This window comes from Myxine glutinosa, chromosome 9 (genome assembly GCF_964187855.1).
Source record: "Myxine glutinosa chromosome 9, kmMyxGlut1.1, whole genome shotgun sequence".
NCBI lineage: Eukaryota > Metazoa > Chordata > Myxini > Myxiniformes > Myxinidae > Myxine > Myxine glutinosa.
Genome location: NC_136269.1, coordinates 149,031,469 through 149,050,836, shown reverse-complemented (window position 1 = coordinate 149,050,836; position 19,368 = coordinate 149,031,469). Strand labels below are relative to the sequence as shown.

At 41.5% G+C, this 19,368-nt stretch overlaps 1 protein-coding gene across 2 annotated transcripts in view; it reads left to right on the top strand.

Annotated features, from left to right (window-relative positions):
- SLC3A1 (solute carrier family 3 member 1) overlaps positions 1-12,264 on the top strand; it is a 186,386-nt gene extending 174,122 nt beyond the window's left edge. For both annotated transcript variants that reach the window (XM_068127931.2, XM_068127930.2), the window contains 2 exons: positions 4,796-4,921; positions 6,591-12,264. In XM_068127931.2, the coding sequence (XP_067984032.1) occupies positions 4,796-4,921; positions 6,591-7,028 (564 nt within the window). In that variant the 3' untranslated portion in view covers positions 7,029-12,264. The remainder of the gene's footprint in view (positions 1-4,795; positions 4,922-6,590) is intronic.
- The last annotated feature ends 7,104 nt before the right edge of the window (positions 12,265-19,368 follow it).

Genomic DNA, 19,368 nt, shown 5'->3' with positions numbered 1-19,368 from the left:
TTAAAGTATTTTAATTACAAATTAGAGGTGCATAAGATGGTGAATCAAACAGACAGTTGAAACAAACTCCTATTGAACTTTTTCACAATTTTTTAAGCATACTTCCCCATCCGGAAGATGGCGGCCTCCATTGAGTGATTTGGTTTTTGAAATATTTTTTCAAATGCTCGAATCTCATTGGTTCGATGGGTGTTTGGTGACGCCAGATTTTCGTTTGGTGACGCCCGTTTGGTGACGCCCGACGATTTTCGTTGAAGATAACCAGGTCGTGCGGGCCGAGATTGGTCTTAAAGTATTTTAATTACAAATTAGAGGTGCATAAGATTGTGAATCAAACAGACAGTTGAAACAAACTCCTATTGAACTTTTTCACAATTTTTTAAGCATACTTCCCCATCCGGAAGATGGCGGCCTCCATTGAGTGATTTGGTTTTTAAAATATTTTTTCAAATGCTCGAATCTCATTGGTTTGATGGGTGTTTGGTGACGCCAGATTTTTGTTTGGTGATGCCCGTTTGGTGATGCCCAACGATTTTCGTTGAAGATAACCAGGTCGTGCGGGCCGAGGTTGGTCTTAAAGTATTTTAATTACAAATTAGAGGTGCATAAGATTGTGAATCAAAAAAAGACGGGTGAAACAAACTCCGATTGAACTTTTTTCAATTTGTTATGCATACCTCCGCATCTGCAAGATGGCGGCCTCCATTGAGCGATTTGGTGCGTCAAAGCTTCGAAATTCTCAAGGGATCCAGCAAAATCTGGCTTTTCAACATAATACGTACGCGTTCATTCACAACACCGGCTTCGCCGGCTACTAGTACCGACTGCAAAGCCGCAATGAGCCGGCGAAGCCAAAGCCTTTTGCCACTATTTTACCCATCACTATGGCATCAGTAGGTTAGGTAGTTGGTAGTAGGTAGGCGTAGTAGGTACCGTACCTGGTAAGACTTGGTAAAAGAGAAGAGCAGACAGTCCTCCCCAATACCTGCATACAATAAATGTCACAAGAAGCTTAAGGAAGTAACTATACGATGTGCTCGCTTAAGGCCTATTTTAAGAAATTTTAACTGGGCTTAACATACATACGTTTTCACAGTATGTGTGTAGTCTTCTAACTTCAGTCGCTGTCAGGACTGGTTCTCTCCGGGCACTGCGGCTTCCTCCACCAGAAGTTAGCTTGCAGTAAGATCAGTGCCGACAGATCAGACGATAGTGCCGTTTCAACGGCAATGTGTGACTGTCGTTAATCAAACCGAGCTTTCTTTCGTTATGTAAACCGCTTATACCGGTATTTGCAGGACAACATCATAAATCAGACAAACCTACTGAGCATGGGAGCATGGGATTGAAGCCTAATTCGGCTTTTCAGGTCTACCACTAAAGAAGAAAAAAATTTCGAAAATGGCCCAGAGTGGTTTACTTTCCAATTACGTTTCGTGAGAACATTGTTTTTTATCGCGAAAAGAAGGTGATAGACGCTGATAGTGACCTGTAAGTACTCTTGAACATCCTCAACAACACATATCTGCTGGTGCGAGCACTCAAAGGTCTTTACACGCTTTCGAGAAATTTAGCAGTGTACAGTTAAAGTGTAGACTTAAACTGGTAATTGAAACAGTGTAGATTGGAACCTGGTGAATGAGCAGGAGTCACATGACACTTTCTCACGAATTAGCTTGGGTACCCAAGACTTGGGTACATTTATGTCGTGGTTAAGCATAAACGTCGTCCTTCATGCCACATCTGATAGGTCGGTGTGGCGATGAAGAATGGAGGCGAAACATTGTTCCTCGTTTTGGCTTTGACCGAGTGACATGGCGTTTTGCAGAATCGAGTCGAAAAACACGTTGTTCAAGTGCTCGTACTTTTTCGCTGTGCAGTAAGCGAGTGACTTGATACGTTTCACAGTGCCCAAAGCAATGACGATTTAGCTTAGGAAATTTGAGCATCTGATGAGAACTATTTCGAGCAGCATATGCTTACGCGTGATTCGGTTGTTTTGCACCAACCTCGTTCCCGGCGTCGCAGACGACGCCCTGGTAAGATGTCCTGTGTCGAGGGCGCTGATTGGCTGACATAAGCTGATCGCTGATTGGTCAGCTCACAAAATTTCGAAAATTCAGACTTAAATGACACAATTTGCATTCTGGATGAGATTAAAATTGATAAAATTTACTTCTTGATTAATTCGGTGAATTCCGTCTCAACTTCGGATATTTCCGGCCATGAAAAACTATCCGTATTTCTAAACTAAATATGTAAACCGCGTTATACCGTATTTCTGGCCGTGAAAAACGATCCCCTACGGCCACGAGATTTCTAAAAAAGAATTCATCGTCAATTTTAGAATATTTGATGCCGTTTTCACCGTCCGAAACGCGTAATAAGCTTTAAAAAAATATTTTTTCAAATGCTCGAATCTAATTGGTTCTGGTGTTTGGTGACGATTTTCTTTGAAGATAACGAGGTTGGTCTTAACGTATTTTAATTACAAATTAGAGGTTCATTAGATTGTGAATCAAAGAAAGACGGGTGAAACAAACTCCTATTGAACTTTTTCGCAATTGTTTTATGCAAACTTCCGCATCCGGTCGATGGCGGCCTCCAGTGCGTGATTTGGTTTTAGAATTTTTTTTTCAAATGCTAGACTCTCATTGGGTCCGGTGTTTGGTGACGCGTTTCGTTGAAGATAACCAGGCCGGTGCGGGCCGAGGTTGGTCTTAAAGTATTTTAATAACAAATTAGAGGTGCAGAAGATTGTGAATCAAACAATGACGGGTGAAAGAAACTCCTATTGAACGTTTTCAATTTGTTATGCATACTTCCGCATCCGCAAGATGGCGGCCTCCAATGCGCTTCGGAATTCTCAAGCCAAGGCATAATCAGGTTTTCAACATAATACGTACGCGTTCATTGACAACACCGGCTTCGCCGGCTATTTAATTATATAGTCTAGACTTCTAGTCGACTGGACCAGGTACGTAGGTCCGACTGGCAGGGACATACTGAAATCGGTGTACCTGGCTTAAATGAAGTCGGTGTAGCTGGCGTAAATGATGAGCGGTTTCGAAATCAAAATCCATTCTGTCCAGTACTGTATTGTAATTTATTGATTTTAATCACCAGGTAAAAATAATTTATCGGTCGTGCCAGACCAAAGCAAGATCACGTGAGCAAGATGGCGGATCATGGAAGGGACAAGATGGCGGATCATGGAAGGGACAAGATGGCGGATCATGGAAGGGACATTTCAAATGACAACATGAAATTTTGTTCCCATGGGAATGGGGATTTTTTTTTTTTTTTGGGAAATTTGAAATGAAAGTGAAATTTTGAATGGATTCCCATGTACATGCAATTGGCATAGAGGTTCGCTTACGAAGCTCTCTATAATAATACTAGTACCCGACTGCAAAGCCGCAATGAGCCGGCGAAGCCAAAGCCTCTTGCCACTATTTTACCCATCACTATGGCATCAGTAGGTTAGGTACTTGGTAGTAGGTAGGTGTAGTAGGTACCATACCTAGTTCAAAATGACACCATTTGCATTCTGGATGAGATTAAAATTTATAAAATTTCCTTCTTGATTAATTCGGTGAATTCCGTCTCAACTTCGGATATTTCCGGCCGTGAAAAACTATCCCATATGGCCGTGAGATTTCCAAAAAATAATTCTTCGTCAATTTTAGAATATTTGACGCCGTTTTCAGCGTCCGAAATGTGGTAAAAAGCTTTTTTGAAATATTTTTTCAAATGCTCGAATCTCATTGGTTCCGGTAATTGGTGACGATTTTCGTTGAAGATAACCAGGGCCCGTGTGGGCCCAGAGATCGAGGTTGGTCTTAAAGTATTTTAATTACAAATTAGAGGTGCATACGATTGTGAATCAAACAAAGACGGGTGAAACAAACTCCTATTGAACTTTTTGGCAATTTTTTATGCATACTTCCGCATCCGGAAGATGGCGGCCTCCATGGAGCGATTTGGTTTCTGAAATATTTTTTCAAATGCTCGCATCTCATTGGTTCCGGTGTTTGGTGACGATTTTCGTTGAAGATAACCAGGCCCGTGCGGGCCGAGGTTGGTCTTAAAGTATTTTATTACAAATTAGAGGTGCATAAGATTGTGAATCAAAAAAAGACGGGTGAAACAAACTCCTATTGAACTTTTTTCAATTTGTTATGCATACTTCCGCATCCGCAAGATGGCGGCCTCCATTGAGCGATTTGGTGCGTCAAAGCTTCGAAATTCTCAAGGGATCCAGCAAAAGCTGGCTTTTCAACATAATACGTACGCGTTCATTCACAACACCGGCTACGCCGGCTATAAAAGTACAAATTCCTGTTTTAAAATCTGTAGCATGGGAAACAAGCAATTTGGGAAGGTGGGAGATGACATGGCAAGGCAGCATTTTCAGTTTTCTCCTCCATAATGGGAGTTCTCTTTGAGACGAGCAGCTAACAGTGGGAATGTGGCATTGGAATGAAATAATCCTCATTCACTCACTCCTTGTTTTGTCTTGTGACTGATGGTGCTGGCTCTCGGCATGTTCAGCCACAGAATACGCGGCATGGACATGTGCATCGTCTCTCCTCTCATTGCCCTCCATTCATTCATTGGATGGGACTGCAAAAAGTACCAATTGTGTAGCTGAAGTCATAAAAATGCGTCGGCTTCCTGGTTATGTTACCTGCATATTTCAAAATATGTATTTCACAAAATGGCGATGTTTTCTCATTGAACAAAGCCGTTTCGGTGTCATGTCTGTCTAATAAACATTGTCCTCACTTCTCAGCCGATGCCGGACCGTAATGGAGAGCGCTCGCCCATGCAATGGGACAACAGCACAAATGGAGGCTTCAGCACCGCCAATGAGACCTGGATACCTGTGAACCAGAACTATAAAACGTTGAATGTACAGGTTCGTCCTTTCACCTGCTCATAAGCATTACTGTTATTGGTAAAGCAAACTCTCCGATAGGAAAGTTCATTCCCTGGGGGAGCTGATGATTTTGTGTCTTTGTGAATTTGTATGTTTTTATGGAACAATATCTTCACGTGTGTGTGTGCTGTGTGTGTGTGTGTGTGTGTGTGTGTGTGTGTGTGTGTGTGTGTGTTGTGTTGTGTTGTGTATTTATGTGTGTGTGTGTGTGTGTGTGTGTGTGTGTGTGTGTGTGTGTGTGTGTTGTGTTGTGTATTTGTGTGTGTGTGTGTGTGTGTGTGTGTGTGTGTGTGTGTGTGTGTGTGTGTGTTGTGTTGTGTTGTGTATTTATGTGTGTGTGTTTGTGTGTTTGTGTGTGTTTGTGTTTATGTGTGTGTGTTTGTGTTGTGTGTGTTTATGTGTGTGTGTGTGTGTTTATATGTGTGCTTGTGTATGTGTGTGTGTTTGTGTTGTGTATTTGTGTTTATGTGTGTGTGTGGTGTGTGTGTTTATGTGTGTGTGTGTTTGTGTTGTGTGTGTGTGTGTTTATGTGTGTGTATTGTGTTGTGTGTGTGCTTATGTGTGTGTGTGTTTGTTTTGTGTGTGTGTGTGTGTGTTTATGTGTGTGTATTGTGTGGTGTGTGTGTGTGTGTGCTTGTGTGTGTGTGTGTTTGTGTTGTGTGTGTGTTTATATGTGTGCTTGTTTGTATGTGTGTGTGTGTGTGTGTGTGTGTTTATTTGTGTGTTGTGTGTGTGTGTGTGTGTTTATATGTGTGCTTGTTTGTATGTGTGTGTGTGTGTTTATTTGTGTGTTGTGTGTGTGTGTGTGTGTGTGTTTATATGTGTGCTTGTTTGTATGTGTGTGTGTGTGTGTGTTTATTTGTGTGTTGTGTGTGTGTGTGTGTGTGTGTGTTTATATGTGTGCTTGTTTGTATGTGTGTGTGTGTGTGTGTGTGTTTATTTGTGTGTTGTGTGTGTGTGTGTGTGTGTGTGTGTGTGTGTGTGTGTTTATATGTGTGCTTGTTTGTATGTGTGTGTGTGTGTGTGTGTGTGTTTATTTGTGTGTTGTGTGTGTGTGTGTGTGTGTGTTTATATGTGTGCTTGTGTGTGTGTATGTGTGCTTGTGTGTGTGTGTGTTTGTGTTTGTGTGTGTGAGTGTGTGTTTGTGTGTTCATAGTACCATGAAATTTGATTACTACATTGCATCAGACTAAGTGGAGGAATCTCATTGATGATTTTTGTCCATTCTATGAGTCTGCAGTTCATCGATCCTATTTCACAAGTTGTTGTTCATTTAATTTCCATTTCGTTACTACTTAATCACATGGGTTTATCTGGTCTGTTCCTCTTTTTTTTATTGTCTACAAAGAAATATTAAGGGGTGCGGGGGGTTGGTGGGGTGTGGGAACAAGCATTCAATTATGATATGTCGAATTAAGTATGCCGAAGGCGTCGATGGCATTGCAAGTCATGGAGTGGTTTATAATGTCATTGATGCCATTTCAAAAAAGGAGATTGATAGATTTTCACTTATTTTTCCCATTTTCTCTGCTTCAGTTCCAATTTCAATGTGCTTATTTATTAATTCTTAAGGTTGCCTATTTTGTACATTTGGACCTGAATTGCATTGTTATTGTTTTGTCATTTAAATTGACTCCCTATTCGGCAGGTAGAGAAAGATCAGAGCTCATCGATGCTTACATTGTATCGCAAGCTCACCAAGCTCCATCAATCCGAGCTACCAATGCAACGTGGCTGGACATGCTTCTTTGACAACCCGCAAGTTGTTGCATTTGTGCGCGAGACGGATGGCTTAAACAGGTGCTTTATTGTCGTACTTAATTTTGGGGACATGCAGGTAAATGTGAATCTCACTCGCATGCATATTGCACTGCACGGCCAGGCCACCGTTCGTATCAGCATCGATGGGACACGTGACGACGAAAGTATTAACTTGCAAAGTGTCACTTTGCTTGTGGGTGAGGGCATGGTGCTGGAGTACAGAAATAGTCAACCAATACATGACAATCCTGGGCCTCAGAAAAAATGCTATTCCACTGAGAAAGCTTGTTATGTGCCCATGCTTGGCATACTTTTGAAATGTTAACTCTTCTGACTTATTTTTGATATTGATGATTTTTAAAAATTGTTTGCACTGCATGGGTGAATATAAATGTTTTTTCATCCCTGTAGTCTTCATTTTCTTGAACCAGGCATAAGATGAAAAATGCTCATGTCTATGTTAACGTGTTCCATTCTGATTCCTTCTGGTGCATCTTGCAACAAACATCTCCCCCTACAGGAGGGATCCATCTCAATAATCAATCCATACACATATTTAACATAAAGCACTGAAATACTTGAATAACAAACCACCAAGTTCTTTAATCGCAGCCTGGTGTTGGCTTAGCGGTTAGGGATGCAGGCTTGGGATCCTAGGATCCTGGGTTCGAATCCCGGTCGATCGCTGAATTAACGCCAGGGGGTTGACTCAACCTGTCATCCTTCTGAGGTTGGCAAATTGAATACCAGATCACTAGTAATTCCATGTGTGTCGCAAGAGGCGACCAACAGGGTTGGCGGCAGGAAGGGCATCCGGCCATAAAACATTGCTTCAAAAAGGGGACCACGGTGCCCAAAAAAGGCCAACCCCTGCTCTGCGGGGAAAAATGACATCTGCAGGTGGTTCTTCTTCTTCTTCAAGTGCTTTAATCGATCATTGACCAACTAGCTGGCAGATGTAGTATACTATATATATACAGTGGAACCTTGACTTACGAGTTTAATTCGTTCTGTGACCGAGCTCGTAACTCAATTTGCTCGTTTCTCAAATCAAATTTCCCCATTAAAATGCATTGAAATGCTATTAATCCGTTCCAGCCCGCCAAAAACCACACCAATTTTTTTTTAAATATACAGTATATATAAAAAATATCTCGCGCTTTATATTTCACCTGTATGCAGCATACAAGTTGGCAGGATGGCCTGGACTGGAGGTACGCACACTTGACTCGAAACTGTCCAGCCTGGGTTTGAATCCCGACCCAGCTATAACCTGTCATGTCGGTGTTTCACAGGCAGGGTGATTCATCAATGTGTGTACCGCTAAACTGGGCGCCCCGTTTGCGTCCCATTAGTTGTTGGATGTTGAGGATCTCACCGTGTCTTCCACAAAGAGAAGGCGAGCTATCGCCGGCACTCTGAACAAGTTGTGGCCTGGCATGCTCTTCTCCTCTGCCGTTATATATGTCCTCCTCGGCATCTTTTTCCAGAAGAGCCCTGTCTCGTCACAGTTGAAAATTTGCTGGGGGATGTATCGTTCGGCTTCTATCAGTTCGGCAAAAGTTATAATAAAATCTTCAGCTGCCTTCACATCCGCCTCACCAAGTCGACAACACGCACACCTCGCTCATGTTTTTCGACGATTGCGTGTTTTATATCCAAGCACATCATCCTCTTCTTCTTCTCAGTACTGCCCTTGGCACTCAATTTCTTAGGACCCATGGTTAACACTAAGAAAATTTTCCAAAATAACCAAAATGCGAAAACAAAACAGCAGCGATATACGGCAGAGATGCTTGCACGGCAAGATAACCACGTGACCAGACCCCACCTGGTGGCGTAAGCTCCAAAATAACCAAAATGCGAAAACAAAACAGCAGCGATATACGGCAGAGATGCTTGCACGGCAAGATAACCACGTGACCGGAACCCACTTGGTGGCGTAAGCTCCAAAATAACCAAAATGCGAAAACAAAACAGCAGCGATATACGGCAGAGATGCTTGCACGGCAAGATAACCACGTGACCGGAACCCACTTGGTGGCGGGTGGCGTAAGCTCGTAACTCAGATCTCGGCTCGCATCTCAAAGCAATAAACCGCCCGAGCGACGGCTCGTATCTCGGAAAACTCGTAAGTTGGTGCACTCGTAAGTCAAGGTTCCACTGTATATGTATATATATATATATATATATATATATATATATATATATATATATATATATATATATATATATATATATATATATATATATATATATAATGAGCAAATAAACAACTGCTCGACGTTTCGATCAGCAATACGGATAAACGTGCATCCACTGACCTTTCTCAAGAGTAAAGCAAAACAACTCCATACCCTCCCTTTTATAAGGGAAAAAGGGGTGGGGACACCGAAACCACCAATCAATACCATTCTGGAACAAACTCGTATCATTCAAATTCAAACCGTAAATCAAAACCAAAACCGTTGAACCAACTGAAACCACACATTGGGATGTTACATCAAAACAACCGTCAAATCACACGTTGAATCAAACAAAACGTAGCATAATTCAAATAAATCGATGAAAAAAAACAACAACAACAACAAACAAACATGATTATTTGCTTTAAGTTAAACGAATTAAGCTAAATGGATACATCACAAACCTAAAGTAAGAATGTATACCCAAGTCACCGCAAACCGAGGTAATAATTTATATGCTTGGTGAGGCAGTTTCTCTGGTATGTTTCTGCAAGAGAGGGACAAATGCCAGTGGTATGTCCAACACTTCCTCTGTGAGAGACACAACAGACTCCTCCACATGCCATGCCTCCAAAATCCTCCTTCTACATTTACTGGGGGTTTTACTGGGTAAGAGTCATGTTTTGCTTGTTTTAGATCTGGCAACATTGAGTGTGTGACGTCAGCAGAGCAGTTCCAAGATGGCGGCTTCCTTGGAAGCATGCACCAGGGAGGAGCAACGTTCTGTCATCCATTTCTTGGGAAGTGAGGGTGTGAATCCCAGTGAAATCCATCGCAGAATGAAGATGCAATATGGTGACCCATGTTTATCGCTGCAGCAGGTCTACTTGCTTGGGCCAGCCTCACACAGCTGACACACAAGAAATGGTTGCAGGAGTTGAGCACGTGCGAAGGGAAAACCGTCGCATTACGCTGGATGAAGTTGTCTCCCCGATATGAACATAAACCATGGTTCGGCACACCATATCATTCACAACGTGCTGGGGTTCTGCCGAGTGTCTGCAAGGTGGGTGCCTCGAAAACTCACAACCAAACTGAAAGAATGGCGAGTGGACGCATATGAAGAACTTTTGCGACGTTATGAAACAGAAGGTGACACTTTCTTACAGCGCGTAGTGACTTGAGATGAAAGTTGGGTCCACTACTTTCAGGCAGAAACGAAGAGGGCAAGCAAAGAGTGGCACCATTCAACTTCTCGGAAGACCAAAAAATTCCACACAGCCATCTGCTGGAAAAGTAATGCTGATGCTCTTCTGGGATACCCGAGGCCCACTTGTAGAGCATTACATGCCCAGAGGGACCACAGTCACCAGTGCATCATACTGCGACCTACTTAAAAATCATCTGAAATCAGCAATCAGATCAAATTGTCGTGGACTACTCACTACCGGTGTTTTGCTGCAGCATGACAATGCTCGGCTCCATACTGCCCACGCTACAGCTGCAACATTCGAGGACCTGCATTTTGAGTGTCTTCCTCATCCACCCTACTCGCCAGACCTCGCCCCTTCGGAATACCACATATTTGGGCCACTGAAAGAGGCGCTTGGTGGAACCGCTTTACGATCCGACCAAGAGGTCCAAGCGGTGCACGAATGGCTACACAAGCAGCCAATATATATATTTTTTTAGAGGAATCCAGGCCTTAGTGAAGCGCTGGAAAAATGTATTGAACGCAATGGAGATTGTGTTGAAAACTAAGTTGTTTCACACGTACATGCAATAAACAAGTTGTGAAAAATATTTTAAGGTTACTTATTGACTGCACCTCGGATGTAAAAATATATATATATACCGGTACTAGCTTGGATCGGCTCGCTACGCGTCGTCGAAAAAACAAATAAACAACAACAAAAAAAAGAACCCCTTAGCACATACATACAGGAGGGGGGTCGGTGCAGACTGGAAGTTTTGGACGATTACACCGCACCACCACAAAATAAAAAACACATCACCACCACAAAATAAAAAACACCTCACCACCACGTAATTCAAAACTTGTAATTTTGTAAAAAAAACAACTTGTAAAAACAAAACAAAAACGTAATCTCTTGTAATTTTGAGCTAATTTTATATTTTAATTCACCATAAACCTCATTGCTCCTTCCACATGGCACAATGTTCATAGCTTGCTTGGAAATTCGCACATTTGTGTCATTACATCACACAGTGAGTTTCAAGATGTTGCTTCCGACAATCCTGGAACCACTCAAAAAACATTTAGTGAAGCTTAGCATTGAACCAAGCACCTTGGTCATGTTCAAAAATTGCCAGCATTTTGATTTAATGTATATTATTTAACAAAATCATGACCTTCACCATCGTCTTTGCCATTGTTTGTATGCAGCATGTGGCTGCAGGTTAGCATAAGTTCTTGCAGGGGCACGGCAATCCCGCTGATTCAGTGCCCACTGTAGGTTGGCATCTGTCCTTGCAGGGGAACAGCGATGCCGCTGATGTGGTGCCCCCCCTATAGGTTAGCACCAGTTCTTGCAGGGGCATGGTGATGCCGCTGATGCAGTGCCCCCTGTAGGTTGGCATCAGTTCTTGCACGGGCATGGTGATGCCGCTGATGCAGTGCCCCCTGTAGGTTGGCATCTGTCCTTGCAGGGGAACAGCGATGCCGCTGATGTGGTGCCCCCCCTATAGGTTAGCATCAGTTCTTGCAGGGGCATGGTGATGCCGCTGATGCAGTGCCCCCTGTAGGTTGGCATCAGTTCTTGCAAGGGCACGGCGATGCCGCTGATGCAGTGCCCCCTGTCGGTTAGACCAAAGTAGCTGGCCTACTCTTCACTGAGGACACCGTGGCACTTTTAACGTCCACAAATGAATGGCGGCAGATGTGACGCTCATTGTAACGTCCATGTGAGGGATGGTACACACATTGATGAATCGCCCTGCCTGGCAAACACCAAGATGACATTTTTTAGCTGGGCCGGGATTCGAACCCAGGCTAGGCACCTCAAAACCATCCTGTCAATTATTCAACAAACCTTACTCCATACTAAAAGTTCCTCTTTGTAAACACTTCATCCATTGTTTTTCATTTCATTTACATCGATGCAATAAAAACATTTTACGAACGTTATTTCCCAGATTTTCTATAACCAACCACTTCGATTTGATTTTTAATCTTTGACTTATTTTAAAAGTGTTCATTTTTTGCACTGGGATGATGATTGTGAAAATGTGTAATTTTTTGAAAATGTGAATGTTTTATTTTTCCGTTGTTTGAATGATTTCTAATTTAAATTTGTGTCAATCCTTCATAATTTACAACATTTTACAAAGGTGTAAATAAATGTAATAAATGTTTCCAGTTTTATTGGCTTTTTCAAGAATTGCCAACGGTGCCACCTTTTGGCTGGTCGTGGAGCATGATGGGTGAAGCCAGATTGGTGGAGCCAGATTTGAACTCGCAATGACAATGACAGGTGACACACTTGTCACACAATATTACTCTTCCACGTACAAATAATACCTTGTTTTACCTTTCATTGTAAAAATAAATAGGATTCGAGGAGTTTGACTTGGAGGAATCGGTTACAGGGAACATAAAAAAACACAGTGAAGGTAGTAGAAACCTAATGGAGGTGTTTAAAAAAAAAAAGAAGAAGATACTTAATAGTTGAAGTGTGTGTGTGTGTGTGTGTGTGTGTGTGTGTGTGTGTGTGTGTGTGTGTGTGTGTGTGTGTGTTTGGGTGGGTATATGTGTGTGTGTGTGTGTGTGTGTGTGTGTGTGTGTGTGTGTGTGTGTGTGTGTGTGTGTGTGTGTGTGTGTGTGTGTGTGTGTGTGTGTGTTTGGGGGTGTGTGTATATGTGTGTTTGTGTTGTTATCTCCATTTGTGGGTTTCAGGAGGTGGAACGGTGTCATCCCAGAACCCAAAATATTCACCTCTTCTTCGGTAAGGGATCACGGTTCATGGACCAAACTGTTCAACTTTTTCATTGTTTTGTTCCAAGTTCTCTTTTCAGGATCGTCACCGAACCCCCGGATTGCCTCCAGTTGTCGTTCATTTGAGGTAATAGTCCAGGGGATGGTTTTCAAAATCTCAGTGAGGTTCTTCTTCATCATTCCTGTGGCTCAAATTATCACTGGTACACTTTCGATGCTCTTCAGCTTCCAGGATCTCTTGACCTCATTTTTGAGGTACTGGTATTTGGTCATTTTCTTGATTTCTGCCTTGTTTAGCCCAAAATCCCTGGGTACTGATATCTCGATAATCAATGCTGTCTTTTGCATTTTGTTCCTGAGTACAATGTCCGGACGCAATGCTTTGTTTTCCATGTTCACGCTCGATGGGATCATCAGGTTGTACATGAGCATGACGTCCTCATTTTCAATGATTGCCCTTGATTCGTGTTTCCATGAGTTTTCTGGTTCTGGAATGTTTAATTTTTTCCAGATATGCCAATGAATCACTTTGCATACTTTGTTGTGCCGTTGTGTGTAAAGTTGTTCTGATAGTTTTTTTGCATCCTGAGAGCAGGTGACTAGTACTTCCTGTTTCTGTCTTGCAGAATCTACACTTGTCCGTCTGGCTCAGTCCTGCCATCTTTTTAAAGCCATTGGAATAGTGTCCATGATCTTGGGCATTTCTTATGATTCATTCTCCGTCCCAGTTGAGCTGACCTCTTTTAGGCCATTCCAATGAGCCTTCTTTGTCTATCCCCACTCTGTCCAATTATTTCTTGTATTTTCCTGGTCTTTTGTCATTCTTCCAGTTGTTGGTGTATATTTCTTGATATTTATTTTTATATATTTCTTTTGTCGTTTTTGCAATTGTCAGGGCTGTATTTGTTGCTGTTTCATTTTTCTGTGCGGCATCTTAAATTCACACCTATTTTTGAAAATTATTTTCAAGGTGAGTTAGGGATACTTTTTCAGGTTTATTGTTTTCATGTTTATTTATAAATTGCATCCAATAGTCTATTTCACATCCTAAAGGATTAGGATTAGGATTATGATTTCACATCCTAAAGTAGTCATACACTCGTTGCTCTGTGCACCTGGTTGAGTTCCATCAGGCCGCTCCCTCCCTCCCTCCCTCTCGTCTCGGCAGGTACATTTGTCGAATGCACCCGACTCTCTACTAGGAAGAAGCACCTTGTTGAACACGGACAGTTTACAAAAGATTTATTAAGAGTACATGCATGGAAGAAATATGATTGGCATGTAAGTGAGTAACACCACTGCAATAATACAGTCACATCAATGCCCTCACAGCAATCCACAATTTCTTAAAAGCTATGGCCAGCACCCAGTTTATATACTTTTCCAGCGCACACCCAGCACACAAAGGAATTCTGAACAACAAGCTGAGCCCCACGAAGGAACTGCTCATTCTCACGGGAAACTATTTCTGGCTTATACACAACAGCGGACAGTAGGGTGGTCGAAAATAATTTTTTTTGTAAATGTTAATGTCTCACCCTAAAATATTGTTAACAGTGATGAGAAAATGACATATGTGAATTTTCATAAAGATTGGTTGATATTTAGAGGTTGCTACCGGGGTTCAAAGTTTTGTCGTTTGGCGCTATTTTAACGTGTCGAGAGGATATGATACAGATATGATATGATATGATACGGTACAGTAAAACATATAAAAAAACGTTTCAATTTAGTGTTATGCCATGGTATATTGCAGGAAAAATACAGTTTAATAATACTCTATAAACTCATGTGTCTGTATTACGAATTATACTAACTGGTCTATACACAATACGTCATATTTAAGACAAAACCGCTTTAATTCAAGCATCACTACTTGCATGTCAGTATTACTGTAAGTATAATGTGCGACTTTGTATACTTGTGTTTAAAATTCAGAGACTAAATTTGACATTCAATAACAACTTTAGAAGACAGTAAATAAACTACATGTACATGATGTAAACTAATATACATAGTACATACATACAGGAATTATTGCGCGAGGGCCTTTCTACTACAGTCTGGATATCGGTGACGGTGATCGGCGACGACGCGCAAAAGATACTGTTTTTGTTCTTCGTCACATGTGTGTAATTTGTTGTATTCCGTGATCAACGCCACTCCGCGCTCGGCAATGTCATTTACAACCTTCATTTCACTCACAATTGCTCTCGCTCTTTGATACGCGTCATTGGTCTCCCAGTTATCTGGGTCTATCTCCAAAAATGATGAAGACAAATTCAGAGCCTTAAAAAATCGGTTTGTATTTGATGTAACAAAATCTTCCAAACTTTTGTCTGCAATTACTTTGTGGTCAATTACAGCTTTTTTTATTAGGCTCTACTCCTTCGTCACATGTCTTTATTGCAGTCACCATCTTTCGTTTAGTGTCTGATGACACAGAATTATCAAAGAATGCCAACGCGATAAGCTCCTCTCCCAGGTACCACAAATGACGCAACATCTTGTTCACTGCGGCCTTCGCCATCTCTGAATTAATATCCTTGTACTGATCGAGTTGTTTGAGAAATGCGAGATCCTGAGATGGTGCAAGAATCAGCGATGGGGCGACAAACCAAGCTTTCACGTACACTCTCAGCTCTCACAACAAACACACAGATATTGCGCAAAGCGACATCCTCCCTTTTAGTCAACGTGAACTGTTTTCGGTACATCCAAACTTTGAGTGCATAGATGGCTTTCGCCATCCACCTGGCACGATGAAGGGCACCAGGAGCCATGATTTTGATGCCACGAAGAGGAACTCCACCCAAGAATATGATGGTCAACTCAAGGAGCTCTCTGTAGTCGTCACGATGTTGCTGTATTAACAATTGTTCATTGGCGAAGGTTATTATGGCATCTGCTACGTCTGTCACATGCTTTAAAGCCTCGTCGTCAGTTGTCGCACATTGTACATCATCTTTAGCAATGAATGACCATTTCGTTTGAAAACGCTTGAAGAGTAGAATGTCCGGACCAGTCGAGGGACCCATCGCGCATGAAAATATTGCCTCGAGAACTATCTCGTGAATATGATGACGGCAGGCCAAATACAACAAATCTTTGCCCAATTTCTGTTCAAGCAATATGCACGCGCCCAAACGACATCCTGTGTTGGAACTGGTAGTATCGAAGCACATCGCTGCAACACTATCCGATATACCCCAGTCATCTATTGTTTCCTTCACTGTTGTAGCCATTACTTCGCCTGTGCCTGCTCCGAGTTTAGGTACAGCCAATAGTTGATTGACGTCTGCACCGCTTACAAGTATCGGAAGACGGTCTACGGTTTCTTTTCCAGTAATGTCGCATAACATTTTCCCATCCCAATGAACGACCAATGGCACGGATGGCGCAAAGTCATCTTTCAACCTGCTCGCGACATTTTTCCTGAATTCAATTCTTTTGCGACGAATCGTTGAGCGACTGCATACTACATCTTCCAAATTTTCGCCTAGACTTTTAACTGCTGTAGCCACAATATACGTTGCACTACGGTCACTGACTTTTGTACGATCAAATACGATAGCTAGATCCGGACTTAAAATAGTTTTACGTCTCTTCCGCTCGGATTCAGTTATTTCATACGTCGTACTGGTACATGTGTTTTAGAGTCCCTGTATAAAGAGAGTTGCGCCATGCGCTGACCCGAGATTTCTGGTCACGTGATTTCGTGGCGCCATTTTGTGTCTAACTTCACCGTGCGTGAACGTCAGCTTGGTACGGGAATGTTGTTTATTGCCAAACAAAATGACTGGTTGTTCTGCTTTTGGTTGTTCAAACCAATCTGGGAAATATAAGATGTATAGATTTCCAAGTGATAAAGTCAGAAGACAAATTTGGGAAGCGAAAGTCAGACGAAAGAGCTGGAAAGCGATCGACTCCTCGAGACTCTGCCAGGTAGGCCCACGCCGCTTGATGATCGATGTTCAAAAGCAATTCTATCTGCTCGGTTTTTTTTTGGTTGTCTGTCCGTTGAAAACCCTTTTAAAGGGAAGTGATTTGTGTTTGTTTATAATCTTCAAGGAGCTGACCAAAAATGCATTTCCGTGGGAAGAACCCTGCTCAATTTTTTTCGGGTAATCCTCGCGGATCGCATATTCTCATTGATTGATGAAATGTCCCGGTACAGTGACATTGCCTGGTCTGCGGTTGGGTAGTCTGCGGGCAATGTCACTGTACTTTTTCAGAGGGAATTAATTTTGATTTTATAGGGGTGGGAAACCCATGGTCCGTTTTGTTTTCAGTTGTCTGTCCGTCCATTCAAAACTTATTCCGAGGCAAGTTATTTTTTTGGTTTAAAATCTTTAGCCTAATCGGCAATCATAAAAGCAATTTTAGGGGGGGACCTGCTCAATTCTTTTCGGGTAGTCCTCGCGGACCGCATATTGTCATTGATTGATGAAATGTCCCGATACAGTGACATTGCCTGGTCTGCGGTTGGGTAGTCTGTGGGCAATGTCACTGTACTTTTTCAGAGGGAATTAATTTTGATTTTATAGGGGTGGGAAACCCATGGTCCGTTTTGTTTTCAGTTGTCTGTCCGTCCATTCAAAACTTATTCCGAGGCAAGTTATTTTTTTGGTTTAAAATCTTTAGCCTAATCGGCAATCATAAAAGAAATTTTAGGGGGGGACCTGCTCAATTTTTTTGCGGGTTGTGCAGCCATCCATACGTCCAAAATTTGACGAGTTATTGTTTGCTTTGTACAGTGCTCATGTGTCTTGTGGCATATTTGCTCAAATATTTCCCACCCCGGGATTTATGGCCAAATTGTAGTGATGGAAGATTTTGCACATTGGACAATCCCTATATATTTAACCTGGTGACAGCTATCGTTCCCAAAACATACAATATTTCTAGGTGATTAATGCAGTAAAACAGGTGTATTTGTGTACCCACAAATTGTGTACCCACAAAAATATTGGATATGCCCACACTCCTTTCTAAAAGTTATTAAAATTCAGAGAACGACAGCATTGGTTTGTCTTACTTATAATGTTAGCTCTTATATGCAGTGTTGGCTTGTAATATGCATTGCCATACCACTTTTAATATCACCACACAGCTCTTTTTCACGGCAATAGCTGAGTTTTTGACAAAACAAATATCACCTGTATGTAATAATAAGACGAAATATGTGTAGTAAATTTTTTTTTAGCAGGTTTAGAATATATCACCCCATATCGCGAATGTACATGTATATCTAATCCGACACACTTAGACACAAAATGGCGTCCAAATTTGAGTTGACACAACTCTCTATATACAGGGACTCTAATGTGTTCGTGTTGTCCTCCTCGCTGCTTTGGGAATCTTGCAAGATCGAACTCTGACTATCTTCTTGCTTTCGCATACTTTCTTTAGTGAAGAGTGATTTCGCGGCAGATTTGCGTTTAGCTGTTCGTTCTTCTTTTCTTGTTAATGTCGCGTCAACTGAACCCATGCAGCCTCGCCGTCCTGTTTCACGTTGCGCCAAGAGAAACTGTATATCCTCTTCTATTGTCATCATCTTCAAGGCATCCTGGTGGGCAATATCGAACAGATTATCCAGACTATCCGCAAATTGTGTCTCTTTCTCTATGAGTTTCGCTGAGTGCTCCGCCTTGTTTTCTTTATTCTTCTTCAATTTTTTCCATTGTTCGACAATTTGTTCTATCGCCCGTATTACATGATAACGCTGTCTGTGGGGAATTCTTGCTTTTTGCCAGAAGGGCAGAATTTCATCCGTAACTACAGTCGCGCTCTCATGTAGAGACTTTTTATTTGTAAGATGATGATGATGATGGAACAAGACGGAAAGTATCTCGCGCTTAGACGGTAATTTGGCGCCTTTCAGTTCAGCTGAACGTGGTCCGATTAGCCAGATCTCTGTAGAGCACCTGGACCTGGACATCTGAAACAGAAAAGATAGCATGACTATTATTAAATTATCCAAACATAAACATTACATTTACAAACATTCATCAGATATTATGCGTTATGAATTGACACAATTTGAAATTAAAACATGATTTTTGTACTGAAATCGGTTGTAGCCAATATTAATTATTATACTTTGGACTATTTATGGATATTAATAAAAAATTCTTCTAAATATATTATGACAAAATAATAAAATATTTAAAGTTTAACTGTAAGCAGTATTAAATTGTTAATATAGTATAAAATACACATAACACTGTATGACATGCTTTATTTTGTTAAACTATTATAATTGCTTACCTTCATATATGTTGTTAAACAATCACGTGCAGAACTGTATTTTGATCAACAAATTTAGCCAAGAATATTATAATCACTTCAAAATTCAATATCACAACCTATAAGACTACAGCCACCAGAGATTAAAACTATAACAACATAGTATGGTAGAAAGACAAGTGTCACTGAGAATAATTCTACAAACTACTTCAACATGCTCACTTTTGACTTCTAGAGGGCAATTAGTTTATCACTGTTGGATAGCTGTAACACTA